General features: G+C 43.1%; 2 protein-coding genes across 2 annotated transcripts; both read right to left on the reverse strand.

The window, feature by feature from the left end:
* Window positions 1-31: 31 nt before the first annotated feature.
* On the reverse strand, window positions 32-970 carry LOC308576321 (olfactory receptor 4S2-like; the record flags this gene model as incomplete). Its single annotated transcript, XM_081175562.1, has 1 exon — window positions 32-970. One exon carries the CDS (start codon window positions 968-970, stop codon window positions 32-34), a length of 939 nt encoding a protein of 312 aa, XP_081031688.1.
* An 8,285-nt stretch (window positions 971-9,255) lies between these two features.
* Window positions 9,256-13,714, reverse strand: LOC308573194 (olfactory receptor 4S2-like; the record flags this gene model as incomplete). The annotated part of the gene is made up of 2 exons (XM_081169897.1): window positions 13,667-13,714; window positions 9,256-10,229 (listed from the first exon to the last, which is right to left on the reverse strand). The coding sequence occupies exon 2, from the start codon at window positions 10,183-10,185 to the stop codon at window positions 9,256-9,258; it is 930 nt and encodes a 309-aa protein (XP_081026023.1). The 5' UTR covers window positions 10,186-10,229; window positions 13,667-13,714.
* Between the last annotated feature and the right edge of the window lie 3,059 nt (window positions 13,715-16,773).

The raw sequence follows: 16,773 nt of genomic DNA on the forward strand, positions 1-16,773 counted from the left end.
CACATGGCTTAAATGAAAAAATATATAAATGTCACATTCTTCTTCTCCGTCTTGAAATCGCTTTTTGGCTCCACAATTTTTTCATGGCCTTCTTCATCTCCTCATTTCGTAGTGTGTAGATCAATGGGTTGAGCATTGGTGTGATCACAGTATAAAGCACAGCCACAGTCTTGTCTTCTGAGAAGTTACTGGAAGGACGTATGTACATAAAGGTGCATGGGCCAAAAAATAAAATGACTACCGTGACATGGGAAGCACAGGTAGATAGAGCCTTGAGACGCCCTTCAGAAGAGCGATACCTCAAGGAGACCAAGATGGCAATGTATGATGAAACCAAGGTGATAAAGGAGCTCAGAGCAATGACTCCACTATTAGAAACCACAATGACACCAATAATGTAGGTATCTGTGCAAGCCAATCTTACTAAAGGGTGGACATCACAGAAATAATGATCAATCTCATTGGGTCCACAAAACGGAAGTTGGTTGGTGGCAATTGTCTCCAGCAATGAGTGCATGAGCCCTCCAACCCATGAGGCTGCCACCAGCTGCCCACAAACCCGCCTGGTCATAATGGTGGTATAGTGGAGAGGTTTGCAGATTGCAATGTACCTGTCGTACGCCATCACTGTGAGGATGAAGCTCTCAGTGCAGCCAAAGAAATGGACCCCAAAGAGCTGTGTCATGCAGCCAATGAAGGAAATGGTTTTCTTTTTGACAAGGAAGCCCGCAATCATTTTGGGGGCTGTAACGGAAGAGTAACATATGTCTACGAAAGATAAGTAGCTGAGGAAAAAATACATGGGAGAATTCAAGCGGGAGCTGAAGAAGATAGTGACAATGATGAGGAGATTTCCCAACACAATGACCAAATATAAGAAGAGAAAGAGCACAAAACATATTTTCTCAATCTGTTCATTTTGGGTGAGGCCAAAGAAGATGAACTCTGTCACGTTGTTTATGTTCTGCATCACCTGCAATGAGAAGAGATGAGTTTGCTCTGTAACGTCCGGTGTTAATGAGTAGTTGAAATCCAGAAATATATTGCATGGCAAGCCTGACATCAACTATTGTGTGTGTGTGTGTGTGTGTGTGTGTGTGTGTGTGTGTGTGTGTGTGTGTCCCCACTCACCACCAAAACAGCTATTACTAACCCATTTAGTAATAATCAGTGGCATTTAGAGATAATCAGTGGCATTTTGTAGGTGATTTATAGAAAAGCCGGTCAGTTTGCATTTCTTAGTGCAGAAAGTATTGATCTTTCCTATTCTAATTAATTCAAGAGGGTTCTGGAAGCTTCTCTGTGTGAAAGAAACAAGCAGAAGGTTCATGGTGTTTGGGTCGTTCCTTCAGAGAAGCTGAGTACAGCTGGCTTAAATTGGTTCTGTTATCTATTCTTCAGGGTCATGCTGACTATAATAAGAGGCCAGAAGGAGCCTGGGTTTCACTCTCTCCTTCTATCTCTTTTCCGTCTGGTGTGGTGTTCTGTACATAGTATGCTTAGTGTTAAGGTTCAGACTTATTATAAGTTATTGTAAATTTAAGTTAAGTCTGCTGCAACTGGAATTCTTATGGATGGTGCCAATCCTGAATGTATTGGATTTGTGACCATTATGCTCATTTGCCTTCAATAGCAGTAAAGCTCTGCTGGTTGAAATACAATTGCCTCTGGTCTATTTTTTGGGAATCCTGCAACGTGTTTAAGTTGTTACTCTGCTAACTATACATTGGAATCTACTCTGGATCAATATTGAGTAGAATTCCATGGCAAAGCCTTCTATAAATTCTGGTTCTGTTTGTCTTGGAGTAGAAGAAATGCTTGAAAAAGCTCTCAAATTTATATACAATTCTGCTTAATGGAGTGCCTTCTAACAAAGCTTTTCTATGAATAAGCTAAGAAACCTTTCCTGCAAGTTGATCTGCAAGGGAGTAAGCACCCCACCCAGCAAGCCGGAGCGCTTACTCAAGAGTAAGTTCCGCGGCTTTCATGAAATCTCTTAAGGGTGCCTCCAGACTGTCAGTATTTTACAGGAAGGATTCAAGTGCATACCCAGAAATTCAGGTTTCCACAATTAAAGTGGATTAAAGTGCTCTGTCACCATAGTGCAATAAATCCAATCTAAACATAGATATAGATTTTTGAGCACTCATCCTGATTTGCTTGTACAAAACTGACACAGAAGTTAGGGCTCATCCACAATTCTGCTTGCTCTGCTGTTTCCCCCCAGGAAAACCTGCTGTTTACTGCCAAATCAGAGAAAACGTAAATCGAGTTTTCTCCAGATTGACATTTGCTCTGATTTACTGCTAAAGAGTGATTTTTCCAGAGGAAAGTGACAAGGCAAAGGCAAAAGCACTCGGTCCTGTAACTGGAAAGCATGGGACAAGCAGAAATCCACTCAGTCCCTTGCTTTCTAGGCATGGGCAAGCAGAAGTGTGGGCAAGCCCTTAGATTATGGCAGGGCTTTACTGTGCATCCATCATGATTTGTTTCGACACATCATCCCTTTAGTCATTTGTTCATTCCACACTTTTCAATGGGTTTACCCATCACTTTCCATACCACAGAAAGTCTGTTGCTTTTTTAAAAGCAGGTTCATTGCACTAGAGCAACAGAATGTTTAATTCACTTTAATTGCACAAACCTAAATTTCCTGTTTTGTTGTGGGATGCTTCCTGCATGCTGATGGAGATATGCATGAAGGGTGTAGAATGAATGAATTAATGGAAAGGCATATAAACACTCCAAAAGCAAATCAGGATGAATGCTCCCTACAAATAAATCAGTATATTTAGGGTTGCCATATTCTGAGGAGCAAAAAAGAGGTCACTGTGACAACTCTCGTTTTTAATAACGCTACTATATGTAGGCTATAGAAGCTATAATATATTGCTGAGGGGGGCAGGAGAAGAGAAGAGGAAAGCAAGTCTTCAGCCACCAGTTATGTCTATGTCTCATCAAGAAAGTATAGCCAGAGACATTTTGGCAATTTTTTTTTAAAAAAATCCACCTGGACAGAAATTTTACTCCTGAAAAAGAGGACGTGTCCTGGAAAAAGAGGACACATGGCACCCCTAGTATGCATCATAAACCAGTCATATGGAGGTACCCTAAGACATGTGAAACCTCACAGACTTCCCCACTTTCCTGTATTCAAACCCAGAAGTGGCTTCCTAACCAGAAACTCTCCCCAATATTTTTTCTGTGTTACCTCCCTGAAAAATTTAAAGGCAAAGATGTGCAAATTCAGCACAACAGTACTCATTAGTTCTCAGATTGATAAGCAAGCAAACAAATATGTTCTGTTTTGAGTTAAGGCTGCAGAAACAGCCTTTATTTTCATTTGTACTGTAATGAGTGCACAACTTGGAAATCAGAGGTGAGAAGCAATTAAGTACGCTTACCCTGTTGATTTCAAGATGAATTCATTTTATTGCTGCAAGCCTGCACTAGAGCAATGGTGAAGTTCATGACATTTACATCATCTACAAGGTTAGAGCTTCTTTACCAACCTTCAGTACCACAGGATTCTTGAGTTTAAACATTTGTGTTTTCAACCCAAGGAAGAAAAGCTGTGCCACCTGACCATGTATGAAACTCAGCTTCTTCTTGCACCAAACAGGAAGCTGTAAGAAGGAATTACATGTATATTACTGCATCTTACAATCATCTCAAGCGTACATACTTGGTTCCAAACACCTGGAGACCAACCACTCCTTTCAGCAACAATTAGGTTCCACCAGCAGTCTTGTCCTGGGAGGCCAAATTATTTCCTCCAAAGGATACATAACTATTAGCTTTGTGGACTTCTTGCCAAAGTTGATGTCATATCACAATGTAACTACTACTTTATCTGCAGCTTTTAATTAGGCCCAAGGGGGATGCATCCACAACTTTTTCTGAATTGTTCCAGGATTGTCTGTGATTCATAAATGAGGTTAAGAACAATGGCTGGCCCCACTCCAACTTTGTAGCCACATAGTGGCCAGGGCTGCATCTATTCAGAGCCTTCTTCAAAAAGCAATGATTCTGCCAAACATCTGTTCAGAGAGGACAGAAGAGTGGGGAATAGTTTAACCCACCAGATGACTTTCTAAACATATGATTGGCCTAATCCAGCATGTACATGCACAGCACTTCGGGTTCGGGGGGGGACGTTGAAAAAATGCATTTTCTCATTCTGCTTTGGGTACATACGGGGCATCTGCTTCTCTTTGCATTTGGTCCCTGGCTGGATTGGAGTGACTATGGACTGCATATTTATATAATGCCTCCCTCAACTTCCTGATCTTCTGCTGGGGTAAACTGGAATCACTTTACTAAACACAAGTTTAGGCTGCTATTACTGTATATGTGCTCATTAGCAATAACCACCCAAACACACTCCCACATCCAACTTAGAAGCACATATTAGTAGAGTTGGAAGGCACCACAAGGGTCACTTAAGTCCAACCCTCTGCGATGCAGGAATCTCAACACATGGTCCCCCAACGAAGTTGAAACCAGACCTGACCCTGTTTGGCTTTGCAATTGTGCTAGCAGTTTTATTGCTGCATCACTAACCATAACTGGACCTGTCAACTGCCTCTGGCTAGCATGCAAACTCCCTATCCAAACCTCCTCTCCAATCCCCATTTACTTAGTCACCACCTAATGGCCAAGGCACCTCCACAACCAACCTGAAAGTGGGCAGTACAGAAACAGCCGCTCAGTTAACTTGATTGGCTGCTGCTGCCCAAGAGGATTCCCCTGCTAAGTGCCTGAGGGCTCCAGTCCTGCCACTCACCACTTGGTCTAGGGCGGGGCTTGACGGGCTCCATAAAGCAGTGTTTCCCAAACTTTTTTGGGCAACGGCACACCTGTTTACTGGAAAAAAATCTCGCGGCACACCACCATTAAAGCCCCGCCCCGTGACGTCAGCGCGCAGCGTCACGCCGGGAGGGACGCACGAAAGTGAAAGTTTTTTCCCTCCCCCCTCAGTCCCTCGCTCGGAATTCAGCTCGTTTGGGGCATCGCTCCGGCTGCTCCCTCTCCCGCCGCGCAGGAGCGATGCCTCTCTCTGGCTCTCCCTCCGCGCAGGCTGAGGGAGGGAGGGAGGTGCGCGTGTGACCCGTCTCTGCTGGGAGACCAAACCCAGCGAGGCAGAGTCGCGCGGAGGCGCCCAGGCAGCGCTGCCGGCTGCGAGGAGGAGCGCCAGGCAGCAGCAGGAGGTGCGGCCTCTCCTCGCCGCCGCCGCCCCGCCTCTCGCCGCCCGACTCGCCCGCCTCCCTCCAGGCATCTTGCGGCACACCAGCCGATGTCTCACGGCACACTCGTGTGCCGCGGAACACCGGTTGGGAAACACTGCCATAAAGGACTGCTGCTGCTGGGCAAGGAGGACTCCAATGTTTTTTTGTTGGTTTTTTAAAATTGCTGTTATTTTTTACCTATGTCATTTTAAACTGTGATATTAGTGCTGTATTCCTAGTTTTAGATTTTGATTTATGTGGAAATCGATTTCTTTTTGGTTGTGTCTTTTTTTGATGTGGTTTATTTATTGTTTATGACTTTTGTAATTATGACGCCTAGGAAATAATACATGGGAGAATTCAGGCAGGAGCTGAAGACGATAGTGACAACTATGAGGAGGTTTCCCAGCATGATAACTAAATAGAGGAAGAGGAAGAGCACAAAACATACTTTCTCCAGGTCTTCATTTTGGATGAGGCCAAAGAAGATGAACTCTGTCACATTGTTTATGTTCTGCATCACCTGAACTCCTCATCTGTGACTAGATCACCTGCAATGAGAATAAATAAATTTGCTCTTCTACTGTTATTGAGTAGTTGAGATCCAGAACATACTGTGGAGGCTGATATCCACTACAGTGAACATAGTATTTATGCATTTTTCCCACTCTCCTGCAACACTACAACCTCTCATTTTCCATTCTGTTCAATTCACTGCATCATAGTTGCAATGCCCTGCAGTGCCCCTTAAGCTTGGCACCCAGGGTGAGAACCAGTCATGCTGCCCTACATCTGCCTCTGCTTCTAAACAGAGCTTTTCCATGACTAAGCTGAGAAACTTTCCCTGCAAGTAGATCTAGAAATGAAGTAGCACTCCAACCAACTGCTTTGCCCAGCAAGCTGAAGTGCTTACTGAAGAGTAGGTCCCATGTCCTTCATGAAATCTATGACAATTGTCAATATTTTGCAGGAGGAAGCAATTAATTATGCTTATCTTATTGCTTTGAAGCCTAGTTCATTTTATTGTTGCTGGCTGAGCAACTCTGGAGTTCATGGCATTTAAACCACCTGCAACATTAGAGCATCGTTATCACAGGATGCTTTAAAGTCTAAAAAACACTGATGCTTTCAACCCAAGAATGAAAAGCTGTGCCACCTGACCACATATTATCTTCAGCTTCTTCTTGTACTCAACAGAATGGTGTAAGAAGAAATCATCTTATTGCATCTGCCAGTGTTCTCTTCTATGAATCTTCTTGCACTAAACTGTGATTGAAATATTTAAGGTCAAGTATACATAAGGGTTCCAAACACAACTACTCCTTTCATCAACAATTAAGCTCTTCCAGTCTCTTCCTGGGAGGCAAAGTTAGTTCCTCCAAAGGATATATAACTATTTGCTTTGTGGAACTTTTGCCAAGTCTGATGTCAGATCACAGTTTAGCTACTCCTTATCTGCAGCTTTTAATTATGCCCAAGGGGGATGCATCCACAACTTTTCCTGAATTGTTCCAGGATCCTCAACTGCATTCTACTATTCCTCAATTGTCTGTGGTTTCATAAAATCAAGAGGTACAGAACAATGGCCCCACTCCTATTCCGTAGCGACACAGCAGCCAGGGCTGCATCTATATGGGGCCTTCTGCAAAAGGCAGTGATTCTGCCAAACATCTGTTCAGAGAGAAAGGAAGAGTAGGAAATGTTTTAGCCCACCAGCCCACTTCTTAAACATTTGATTGGCCCAATTGTTACTCTTTGAAGAGTGCACAGCCCCAGCAGTGAATCAGTCTGCATTCACAGCATCTGTTAGCAAATGTCTTTCCTCGTTCAGCTACACATAGGGGCATCTTCTTCTCCTTGCATGTGGCCCCTAGCTGAACTAGAGGGAGTATGGGTTGCATAGGTATCAATTTCCACCCTCAACATCCTGATCTTCTGCTGGGCTAAACTGGATCAGGCTAGCTTTTTCCTCAGATGCCCCTGTCTCCTCATGCAAGCCCAGTCAAGCCAATATAGGAACATAGGAACCTGCCTTTTACCGAATCTGACCATTGTTCCATCTAGTTCCGTTTTCTACACTCTTCTTTTTATGGTTGCAGCTATTCTATTTATTTTATAATTGCATATTTTATTGTTGCAAGCTGCCCTGGGACCTTGTGTTAAAGGACAGGTTAAGCAGCTCATAAAATTAATAAGGAATAAATATCACATACTCTGACTTGCAGCTGCTCTCCAGGGCAGGGGCAGACCTTCGTGGTATGCTGTCATGTGCAAGGCCATTTGCACCCACATGACACAGGCTGAAGCCGAGTTTTGAGAAGGAGGAGACCTCCTACTTCCTTCCTGAAGCCAGGCAAGTGCTTACCAGGCTTTGAGAAGGCACCCTCCTTGGGTCATGCCTTTTTATAGTAATCTACAGGAATGGTGAGTAATGGGGGATATAGCAGAAGTGTATAACCATATTCATGGTGTGGAGAAGGTTGTTAAGGGAGAATTTCTCCTCTCATAATACTAGAAAGCGGGGGAGATCCATTGAAGCTGGATGTTGGAAGATTCAGGGCAGAAAAAAGGAACTACTTCTTCATACGGCTCATAGTTAAATTCTGGAAATCTCTCACAAGAAGTAATTGTTGTTGTTTAGTCGTTTAGTCGTGTCCGACTCTTCATGACCCCATGGAACAGAGCACGCCAGGCACTCCTGTCTTCCACTGCCTCCCACAGTGGAATCCCGCAGTGGAACCCCTTCATGGATCACTGCCTTGCCATGGCGAAGGGGCTTGCATAACTCAGAGAAGCTATGAACTATGCCAAGCAGGGCACCCAAGATGGACAGGTCATAGTGGAGAGTTTTGACCAAACGTGATCCACCTGGAGCAGGAACCGGCAAGCCACTCCAGTATCCCTGCCAAGAAAACTCCATGGACAAAGACAAGAAGTAATGGTGGTCACCAACTTGGATGTCATTAAAAGAGGAGAAGACAGATTCATGGGTCATAAGGCTATTGATGGCTAGTAGCCATGGTGGTTATGTTCTAGCTCCTTTGTTGGAGGTAGAATGCCTCTGAATACCACAGAGAGTACTGGCATCTGGATGGCCACTGAGAGACCATAAGGCCAGACTAGATGGGCCTCTTCAGCAGACTTCTTCTTACGTTGTTTTGTTCCTAGTTGACATCCCAAAGTTCACCCTTCATACTCTTCCCGGGTGCCTGGAGAAAAGGGCAATTTAAAACAAAACAGTGCCCTTATTGCAGTGCCCTGCCCTCCTTTCCACCTTCCCCTCCCCACCACCAACCCAAGCAGCTCCTGAGCAAGCATTTTCAAGAAAAGTTCCTTTTAGTTTTTAGGGGTTTTTTAATTTAAAAAAATTAACTCTCTGCAAAAGACTGTAGTGTCCTAACATAAAAGTCACTTTCCCTCTGCAGATGAGGCAATAAAGCCTCTTGTCATTTCAACGCCACACCTCTTTCCATGAAAGCATTTAGGTTGGGCTGCCCGGACATTACTGGGATTTCAAAGGCAGAAGTGATGTCTGGGGGGAATTCGCAGAAGGCAGTGGTTTGTCCTGGATCTTCAGTTTTCTTGGTGTTTTCCTTTAAAAAAAAAAAAAAGTTCAACAGCTTTCAGGTTTTCCTTTATAAAGTTCAACAATTTTGGTGGTTTCCTTTCATTAAAAAAAACTGAACAACTTTCTGGTTTTTACTTTTTGAAATATGCCAACCCTATTTTTACGTACTAACGAATATAATATTTATTTGTTTATTTTATTCCATAAAAATCATATACTGATTGATTGTTTAAAAAAACTCAAAGCAGTTCATAATATACTTTATCCTGGTGGCCTGCTCTGAGTATAATCATATTTATTTGCATAGAAAAGAACACTAAGCAAGAACACAAATGTATGAGTGCTTCCTTTACTAAAATATAAAAAATGAAACCATATCAGGAGGGAACCATTCCTCTCCAGATTCAGATCTAATGGCTGAGCCCTGTAAAAGTCATAATCTTATTTCACGCTTTTTAATTAACCACCCCAAAGTACTTTTTTCTTGCTCCATAATTTTCTCATTGCATTTTTCACCTCTTCATTTCTCAAGGTGTAAATCAAAGGGTTGAGCATTGGGGTGATAATGGTGTAGAACACGGCCACGCCCTTGTCCTCTGAGAACGTGGTGGAAGGCCTCAGGTAGATGAAGATGCAAGGCACAAAAAATAAAATCACTACCGTGATGTGAGAGCCACAGGTGGAGAGGGCTTTGAGGCGCCCTTCAGAAGAATGAGTTCTCAGAGTGACTAGGATAATGATATATGAAATTGTCAGGAGAACAAAACTGACTAGAGAAACCATGCCACTATTGACAATGACAACATACGCAACAATATGAGTATCAGTACAGGCCAATTTCAATAGAGGGTGGACATCACAAAAATAATGGTCAATTTCATTGGGCCCACAGAAGGGGAGATGTAAGGTGAGGAGAGTCTGTACCATCGAATGTGCAAATGCTCCCAGCCATAATGCCCTCATCGTCCAATTGCATACACTTTTGCTCATAATAGTTGTGTAATGGAGGGGCTTGCAGATAGCTATGTACCGGTCATACGCCATCACTGTAAGGAGGAAGATTTCAGTGACACCAAAGAAGTGGAACACAAAGAGCTGTGTCATGCAGCCAGCAAAGGAGATGATTTTTTTCTCAACAAGGAAGTCTGCAATCAGTTTGGGGGCAGTAGCAGATGAGTAGCCAATATCTACAAAGGAGAGGTAACTCAGGAAGAAATACATGGGAGAGTTCAGACGGGAGCTGCTCTTGACGGTGGCAATGATAAGTACATTCCCCGTTAATATTGCTGCGTAGAGGACCAGAAAGAGTGCAAAACAGGCTTTTTGTAAGTCCTGATCTGCGGTGAGTCCCAAGAAGATGAATTCAGACACATTGTTCCTGTTCGCCATGCAGTCAGAGGAGACGGTTGATTACAACGCAGAATTAGAACAACCTGCCATTGTACAAAAATAAGGAACAGTGTCAACAATGAGGGTTATTTTCGAATACAGCAATGAAAAAACAACACATCCACAAACTAGATGTTAACATCTGAAGTTTCCCAAGGATTCACATTCTAAAAATATAAAATAAGATATTTCACTCTGTAGTTAATCAATTGGTATTCAGCAATTCAAGAAAGGAAATCTAGGAGGTGTGGTAAGTCAGCAGCAGAATGGTTCATTGGGGGAATAGTCCATAACTTGGGATGCAAGCGTGCTATTCACATTTCTAGATTTAATAAAGTTTTACAGTCAGCTATAAAATACATTTGTTTTCAACATTTGTACAGAAATCTGATCCTTTATTCATTCACTTGCTTTCCTTATTCCGAACAGCCCTGTTAACATCGCCATAGAACAGTGTTTTTCAACCACTGTTCCACGGCACACTAGTGTGCCGCGAGATGTTGCCTGGTGTGCCGTGGGAAAAATTGGAAAATTTGAAAGATTTTTTTTAAAAAAGTCACATTTTCGCCCACTAGGCGAGCGCCGGATTGTGTCCACCCTATTTTCCATCCGTCCTGGGTGGGGATCAGATCGGATGGGATCGGATGAGAGCGGACAGGCGGTCCGCTCTCATCCGATTCCCCATAGAGAGCAGCGGGGCTCTGACATCTCCCTCTCCGCACACAGTGCAGAGACGGAGCTGTCATCCGCCGGCTCAGCGGGGATCAGCGGATCAATCCCCGCTGAGCAGAGAACGGTCTGCAACGTTCGATTCCAGCCAGAATATCAGCTTTGTGTTCAGCCAAACAGGCCCAGGTTGCGCACTGAATAAAATATTTTATAATTTTTCATATTTCTGTTTACTTACTATTTCATAATAAAGTAATTATAAAATACTTTCTTTGTGTTTATTTGATTCCTATTCAAGAGAATTACTTTATGTATAGTCAATATAGGCACAGAGTTAAATTTTTTAACATTTTCTAATGGTGGTGTGCCTCGTGATTTTTTTCATGAAACAAGTGTGCCTTTGCCCAAAAAAGGTTGAAAAACACTGCCATAGAATACTGTCACTCTCAAATCAGCCACGGAGACTGCCATGAACAACCTAGTAATGCATGTATTTTCAGGTGCCACTGATGTTTCCTTGTTGCTGTGTCACCTCCCTTAATGCAACTATTGCCAGTGGTATACTAAGGATAGCCCCTACAGTGATGATGGTTATCTATTTTTAAAAAGTTATTTATTCGAACAAAATCATACACTTCAACAGCATACAAAGAAGAAATCAGCAAAGAAAAGCAACAGAGCAGAATGAAAACTAGAATCAAACATAGACATGCAGACAAAGTACAATTTTGGGTCATCTTATTCACATTCCCTGGAAAACAATTATCGTTACTGGTGATGGGGAGTTGTTTAGGGAAGCTTTTAATATTGGTTAATTGTTGTATTTTAATATTTTGTTGGAAGCCACCCAGAGTTATTAAATTTATTGCTACAAACACCATCTCCCAAAAAGCGGAAATACGTGTCTTTGGGTTTTTTACATTTTGGAGACATTTTTACATTTTTGCATTTTGGAGACAGACTGGGATTAATGTATGAAAATATTACCAGCATATAGTTCCACCTAAAGAATATATTGAGTAGAGTCTTGAATCTTTACTATGATTGATTTCACAGATACCTTGTTCCTTATCATTTCCTATTTGATGATGTCAATATCATAACCCAAATACTTTTCCCAACATTTTTGTGATCCGGTTAGATCAATAAAAGAACAAATGATCAATGCTTTCCACACTAACAGCAATGATCACATGAGATGAGGGGCTTAGTGTTGGGCTGTGTAACATAGGAAGCTGCCTTAGACTGAGTCAGATCACTGATCCATATAGCTCTACAGCAGGAGTAGGTAACCTAAGGCCTGGGGGGCCGGATGTGGCCCAATAGCCTTCTCAATCCGGCCCACAGACAGTACGGGAATAAGCGTGTTTTTACATGAGTAGAATGTGTCCTTTTATTTAAAATGCATCTCTGAATTATATGTGGGGCCTGCCTGCTGTTTTTTACAAGAGTAGTATGAGTGCTTTTATTTAAAATGCATCTCTGGGTTATTTGTGGGGTATAGGAATTCATTTTTTTTCTTCAAAATATACTCCAGCCCACCACATGGTCTGAGGTACGGTGGACTGGCCCACAGTTGAAAAAGGTTGCTGACCCCTGCTCTACAGTGACAGATGATGGCTCTCCAAGGTTTCATACAGGGGCCTCTCCCAGCCCTACCTGTAGATGCCAAGGATTGAACCTGGGACCTTCAAAATAGATGTTCAACCATGGAGCTATGTTCCTTACCATGTCCATATGCCCTGTTGCCTTTTAGAGGGGATCATCAGTGTCAAGTCTGAAATACTGGATCAGCTGTTAGGCAACAAATGGGGCTCTGTATGGACAGCTATTGTCCCACAGTCTCTTGTTTAAGTCATTGTTCTTTGCATCAGAGCCAAAGAGTTCCAGTCCAATGCACAATGAATTGGGAATAAGGCCCATTATTGACCCAACAGAACTTAATTCTGAATAAGCATTGGATTGGGCTGGACAACCGGAAGCAACCAAGCCCAGTATCATGACCACCTCAACCATGGATGAGGAACCTGTAGCTCTCCAGATATTGTTGGACTCCAACTCCCATCACCCACAGCCACTATGGACAATGGTTAGGAGTGATGGGAGTTGTAGTCCAACAACATCTGGAGAGCCACAGTTTCCCCGTCCTTGACCTAAGCAAGCCATTCAACATTTTTGTACAACCTTCTCACCATGGTCAGAAAGGAAAGGACACATTTTTAAATGTGGTTTTTATTATCCTCTTTGGGGCACATATCAAGAACCTGCAGTAGCAGAAACATTAGATAACTGTGTGAAGTTATTATCTGTCAATCAGTGACATTGCCAATATGGGCAGAGAGACTCAAAATATCTTTTTTCTTGACCTTAGTTGCCTCTTATTGGTCATGATTTGAACCTCTCTTCTTCTTTTTTTAACTTACCCTTGTTGCCCTCACAATTTGCATTTAGTTTACCACTCATGCCTGAAATAAGAGACCTGGAATCTTACAAAATGTTAACCATGTGATTATTCCAGTTGCCTCAGGATAAAGGAAAAGAACCCATAAACTTTTACCCCTTCCCACGTGTTCTGAGCCCATCGTGACTTTGCCAGAGAGGGGGGTGTAAGGTCACATCAAAATAAAATGGAATTTTTAAAATGGCACTTTGAGGAGTGTTTTAAGAATAAATAAGGAAGTGTTGTATGTACCTCGATGCAGCATTAAAGAAAGAAAGAAATGAACCATTTGGAAATCCCAATCAACATTTTCTTTAGTGCAATAATAATCATTGATCTGTACGCTTCATTACTGTATCTCGCCATTCTTACCTGGGTAGTCTTGATTGAGGAGTGTCCTTTAAGGGCGCTGCTGGGCTGTCGCTTATCTTCAGGTGGGATTCAACCACATACCAGCAAATTCAGGTTGTGCAATTAAAGTACGTACACAACGAACCCAACCCCCACCCCACAAATGCAGACTTCTGTGATAAAATGTGCTAGAAAGTATGTGAAAACATTTGCCTGATGCAATGTTATATAAGCACCTCACAAAGAAATCAGCATGACCGTTCCATAGAAGGCAGATATTGTGTAACCTCCCTGAAAAATTTGTGCAAAAAATAAACTGGTCCTCTGGAAGAGATCCTATTTCACGATCTGCCAGCACTGACAAAGTTTCCTTTATACCATCTGTGACCAAAGTTGCTGCATCTCTCTACCAAGTTTATCTGTTCTTTGCTTCACTGAACTGCTCTGCAATTCCTCCAACTGACATCTGTCCCAGGGCTGGTAACGCAGGCCAAATCCCCCTCTTGAGAGCAAAAGACCAGCTGAAGCTATTGACTCGATATATTTATCTCAAATCACTGCTGCTTCTACAAAATCTTTGGGAAGGTTGTCACTCCTCTCCTTTTTCTGAACTGAAATATTTGCATGTGGTAATGCTCTGCAAGAGCACATCATCGTCATCAATTTAGTTAATAAGCTCTCAAAAGAATATAGACGTTTCCCAATAGAAAAACGTTCATGAGGAAGCAATGCAAAACTTTTTTTTAAGACACAGAACAGAAATATCAATCAAGGTTTTGTTTTTTCTATCATTATCCCTTTTTCATTTTTAGAAGTTAGAATAGAAACTCCACAGTTTGGTTCATTCTCTGGTACGGCTCTGATGTTTAAAATCAAGGCAACTTGTGACATGATGGACGTTTATAAAATGATGCATGGCTTGGAGAAAGTGGGTGGAGAATGACCGCTCCCCGCTTAAAACGGGGGGTCGCCCTTTGTGTGGACGCGTGCAGCCGCTAGATCTGGAGCGGCTCCATCAGCATAGGCTTGGCTTTGCCTTCCCTCAGGTGGGATACCTGGAGGTATCCGCCTACCTCAGTCAGTTGTCCACTCCCACCTGGGGGAAGCGTTGCCAAGGAGACCAGGCCAGGTAGGGGAGGGATTACCTGCCCACACAATAGAGGGAGGATCTTACCTAGGAATCCTCACTTGGCTCCAGAGCTTCTCCCACCCTACGCACCCTCAGTTAATGTCTTATTTTGCAGGTTAACTTTCCTTCACAGGTTTTGCAGGTTAACTTTTCTTCACAGGTATGCGGGCGCTGCTACGTTAAAGTCGCTGTTAAAGGGCTGGAAAGGAATTTCCCTGCATTGGCAGGTTTCGCCTTTCCCATAGTAAAACGTCACAACTTTGGCGGTATCAGGCCTTGGGCGGAATCCTTTAGTCCATCTTCCTCTTTGCTGTGGCGATACCAGGGTTCCCTGTTAAAGGGGTTTCTGAAGGGAGGCTTTGACCGTACGCCGAAAGGTCGTCATTGCTCTCCCCTGCGGCGGCGGCGTAACAGGGGCGGCTATCTTTGCTTGAACATATGTTCTCCAGAGCTGGCCCATCCCCCCCACACACACACTGGATAACCCTCATGCTCCCTAGGTCCCCGGCTGGGGACTGGGGAGGGAGAACGCCCAATGCCTGAGCCAACGTCTACCCACATTTGAAATTTAATAAAGTTGTGGCCAATTTAATCCCATAGCACGTTGTCTTGAGTCGTTATTCCACATGACGGGGGGCACCGCTCGGGATCTGGGGACTCCGCCTGTCCACGCAAAGCTTTTTCTCCCTCTCTTCTAACACTAGAACTCATGCACAACCAATGAAGCTGAATGTTGGAAGATTCAGCACAGATAGGAGAAAGTGCCTGTTTAGACAGGAGCCCACAGGATGCAGTGATGGCCATCAACCTGAATAGCTTCAAAAGAGGATTAGGTAAATTTATGGAGGACATGACTACCAATGGCTACAAGCCATGATGGCTATGTTCCCGCTTCACTGTCAGAGGCAGTATGCCTTTGAATACCCATAACTTGGTTTTACTATGTTTTTATATGTACTGTAAGCCACCCAGAGTGGCTGGGGAAATCCAGCCAGATGGGTGGGGTATAAATAATAAAATTATTATTATTATTATTATTATTATTATTATTATTATTATTATTATTAAGCACAGTTCTGTTGCATTTGTGCCCTGTTTGCAGGCTTCTTATATGCATCTGCTTGACCAATGTGACTACTAATTTGGGCTTATAGAACCCACAGCAATACAGGAAGGACGTCATTTCTCTCCAAAACCTGGTAGAGGAGTTGAGTGAGAACACACATTGAATCCTATCTCAAATGTGTGAAGAAGTTTTCCTTCTGGTGTTTCAGTATCTAATGGAGTTATCCCCTTACAAATGAACACATTTATAGACAGTACGCCAAAGTAGCAAGTGAAAACCAAGGTATTTATTTATTCATTCATTCATTCATTCATAGCATTGTTATCCTGCTCTTCAATCAGAAAAGGCTCCCAGAGCAGCTTACAAATGTCAGTGATAAGACAGTCTTGCCCTCAAGTTTACAATCTAAAACACATAACACAAAAGGGATTGGAAGTAGGGGACAAATCCAGGCACTGTTTCTTAATTACAGAGTTCTTGTAAACACCAGCTGGAATGGAAAGAGTTCAAGGAAAGGAGCAGCTCAATTTTGTTGGTCTTTCCACGAAATGGCTGGAAAGCCTTGCAATCCTATCTCTCTTTTCGTCTTGTAGCCTGATGCAGAGAACAACCAGTTTTACTGCACTGGGCGCCAAGCCTAGGAGGTGCCGCAGGGCATCACAACTATGACGTAGTGAACTGAGCAGAGTGGAGGCAGGGGGTGCCAAATTTTGGGCTCACATAGGACACCACTGACATTTGAAAGACCAAAGTCCGTGCCTGCCTGGTGGAATTTGTTTAGACAAATAATCCTTTCGAACTGGTTCATATTGCTTTTCTATTCCGGTACCCAACCAGACTTAGCTGATGCTCCTGCTCTAATCAACTTAAATCTGCCACTGAGTGTGGCAATAACACTTTGCAGAATGCACCTGGGGGAGGGGGGACACCAGA

This window comes from Podarcis bocagei, assembly GCF_964188305.1.
Source record: "Podarcis bocagei genome assembly, chromosome: 1".
Classification (NCBI taxonomy): domain Eukaryota; kingdom Metazoa; phylum Chordata; class Lepidosauria; order Squamata; family Lacertidae; genus Podarcis; species Podarcis bocagei.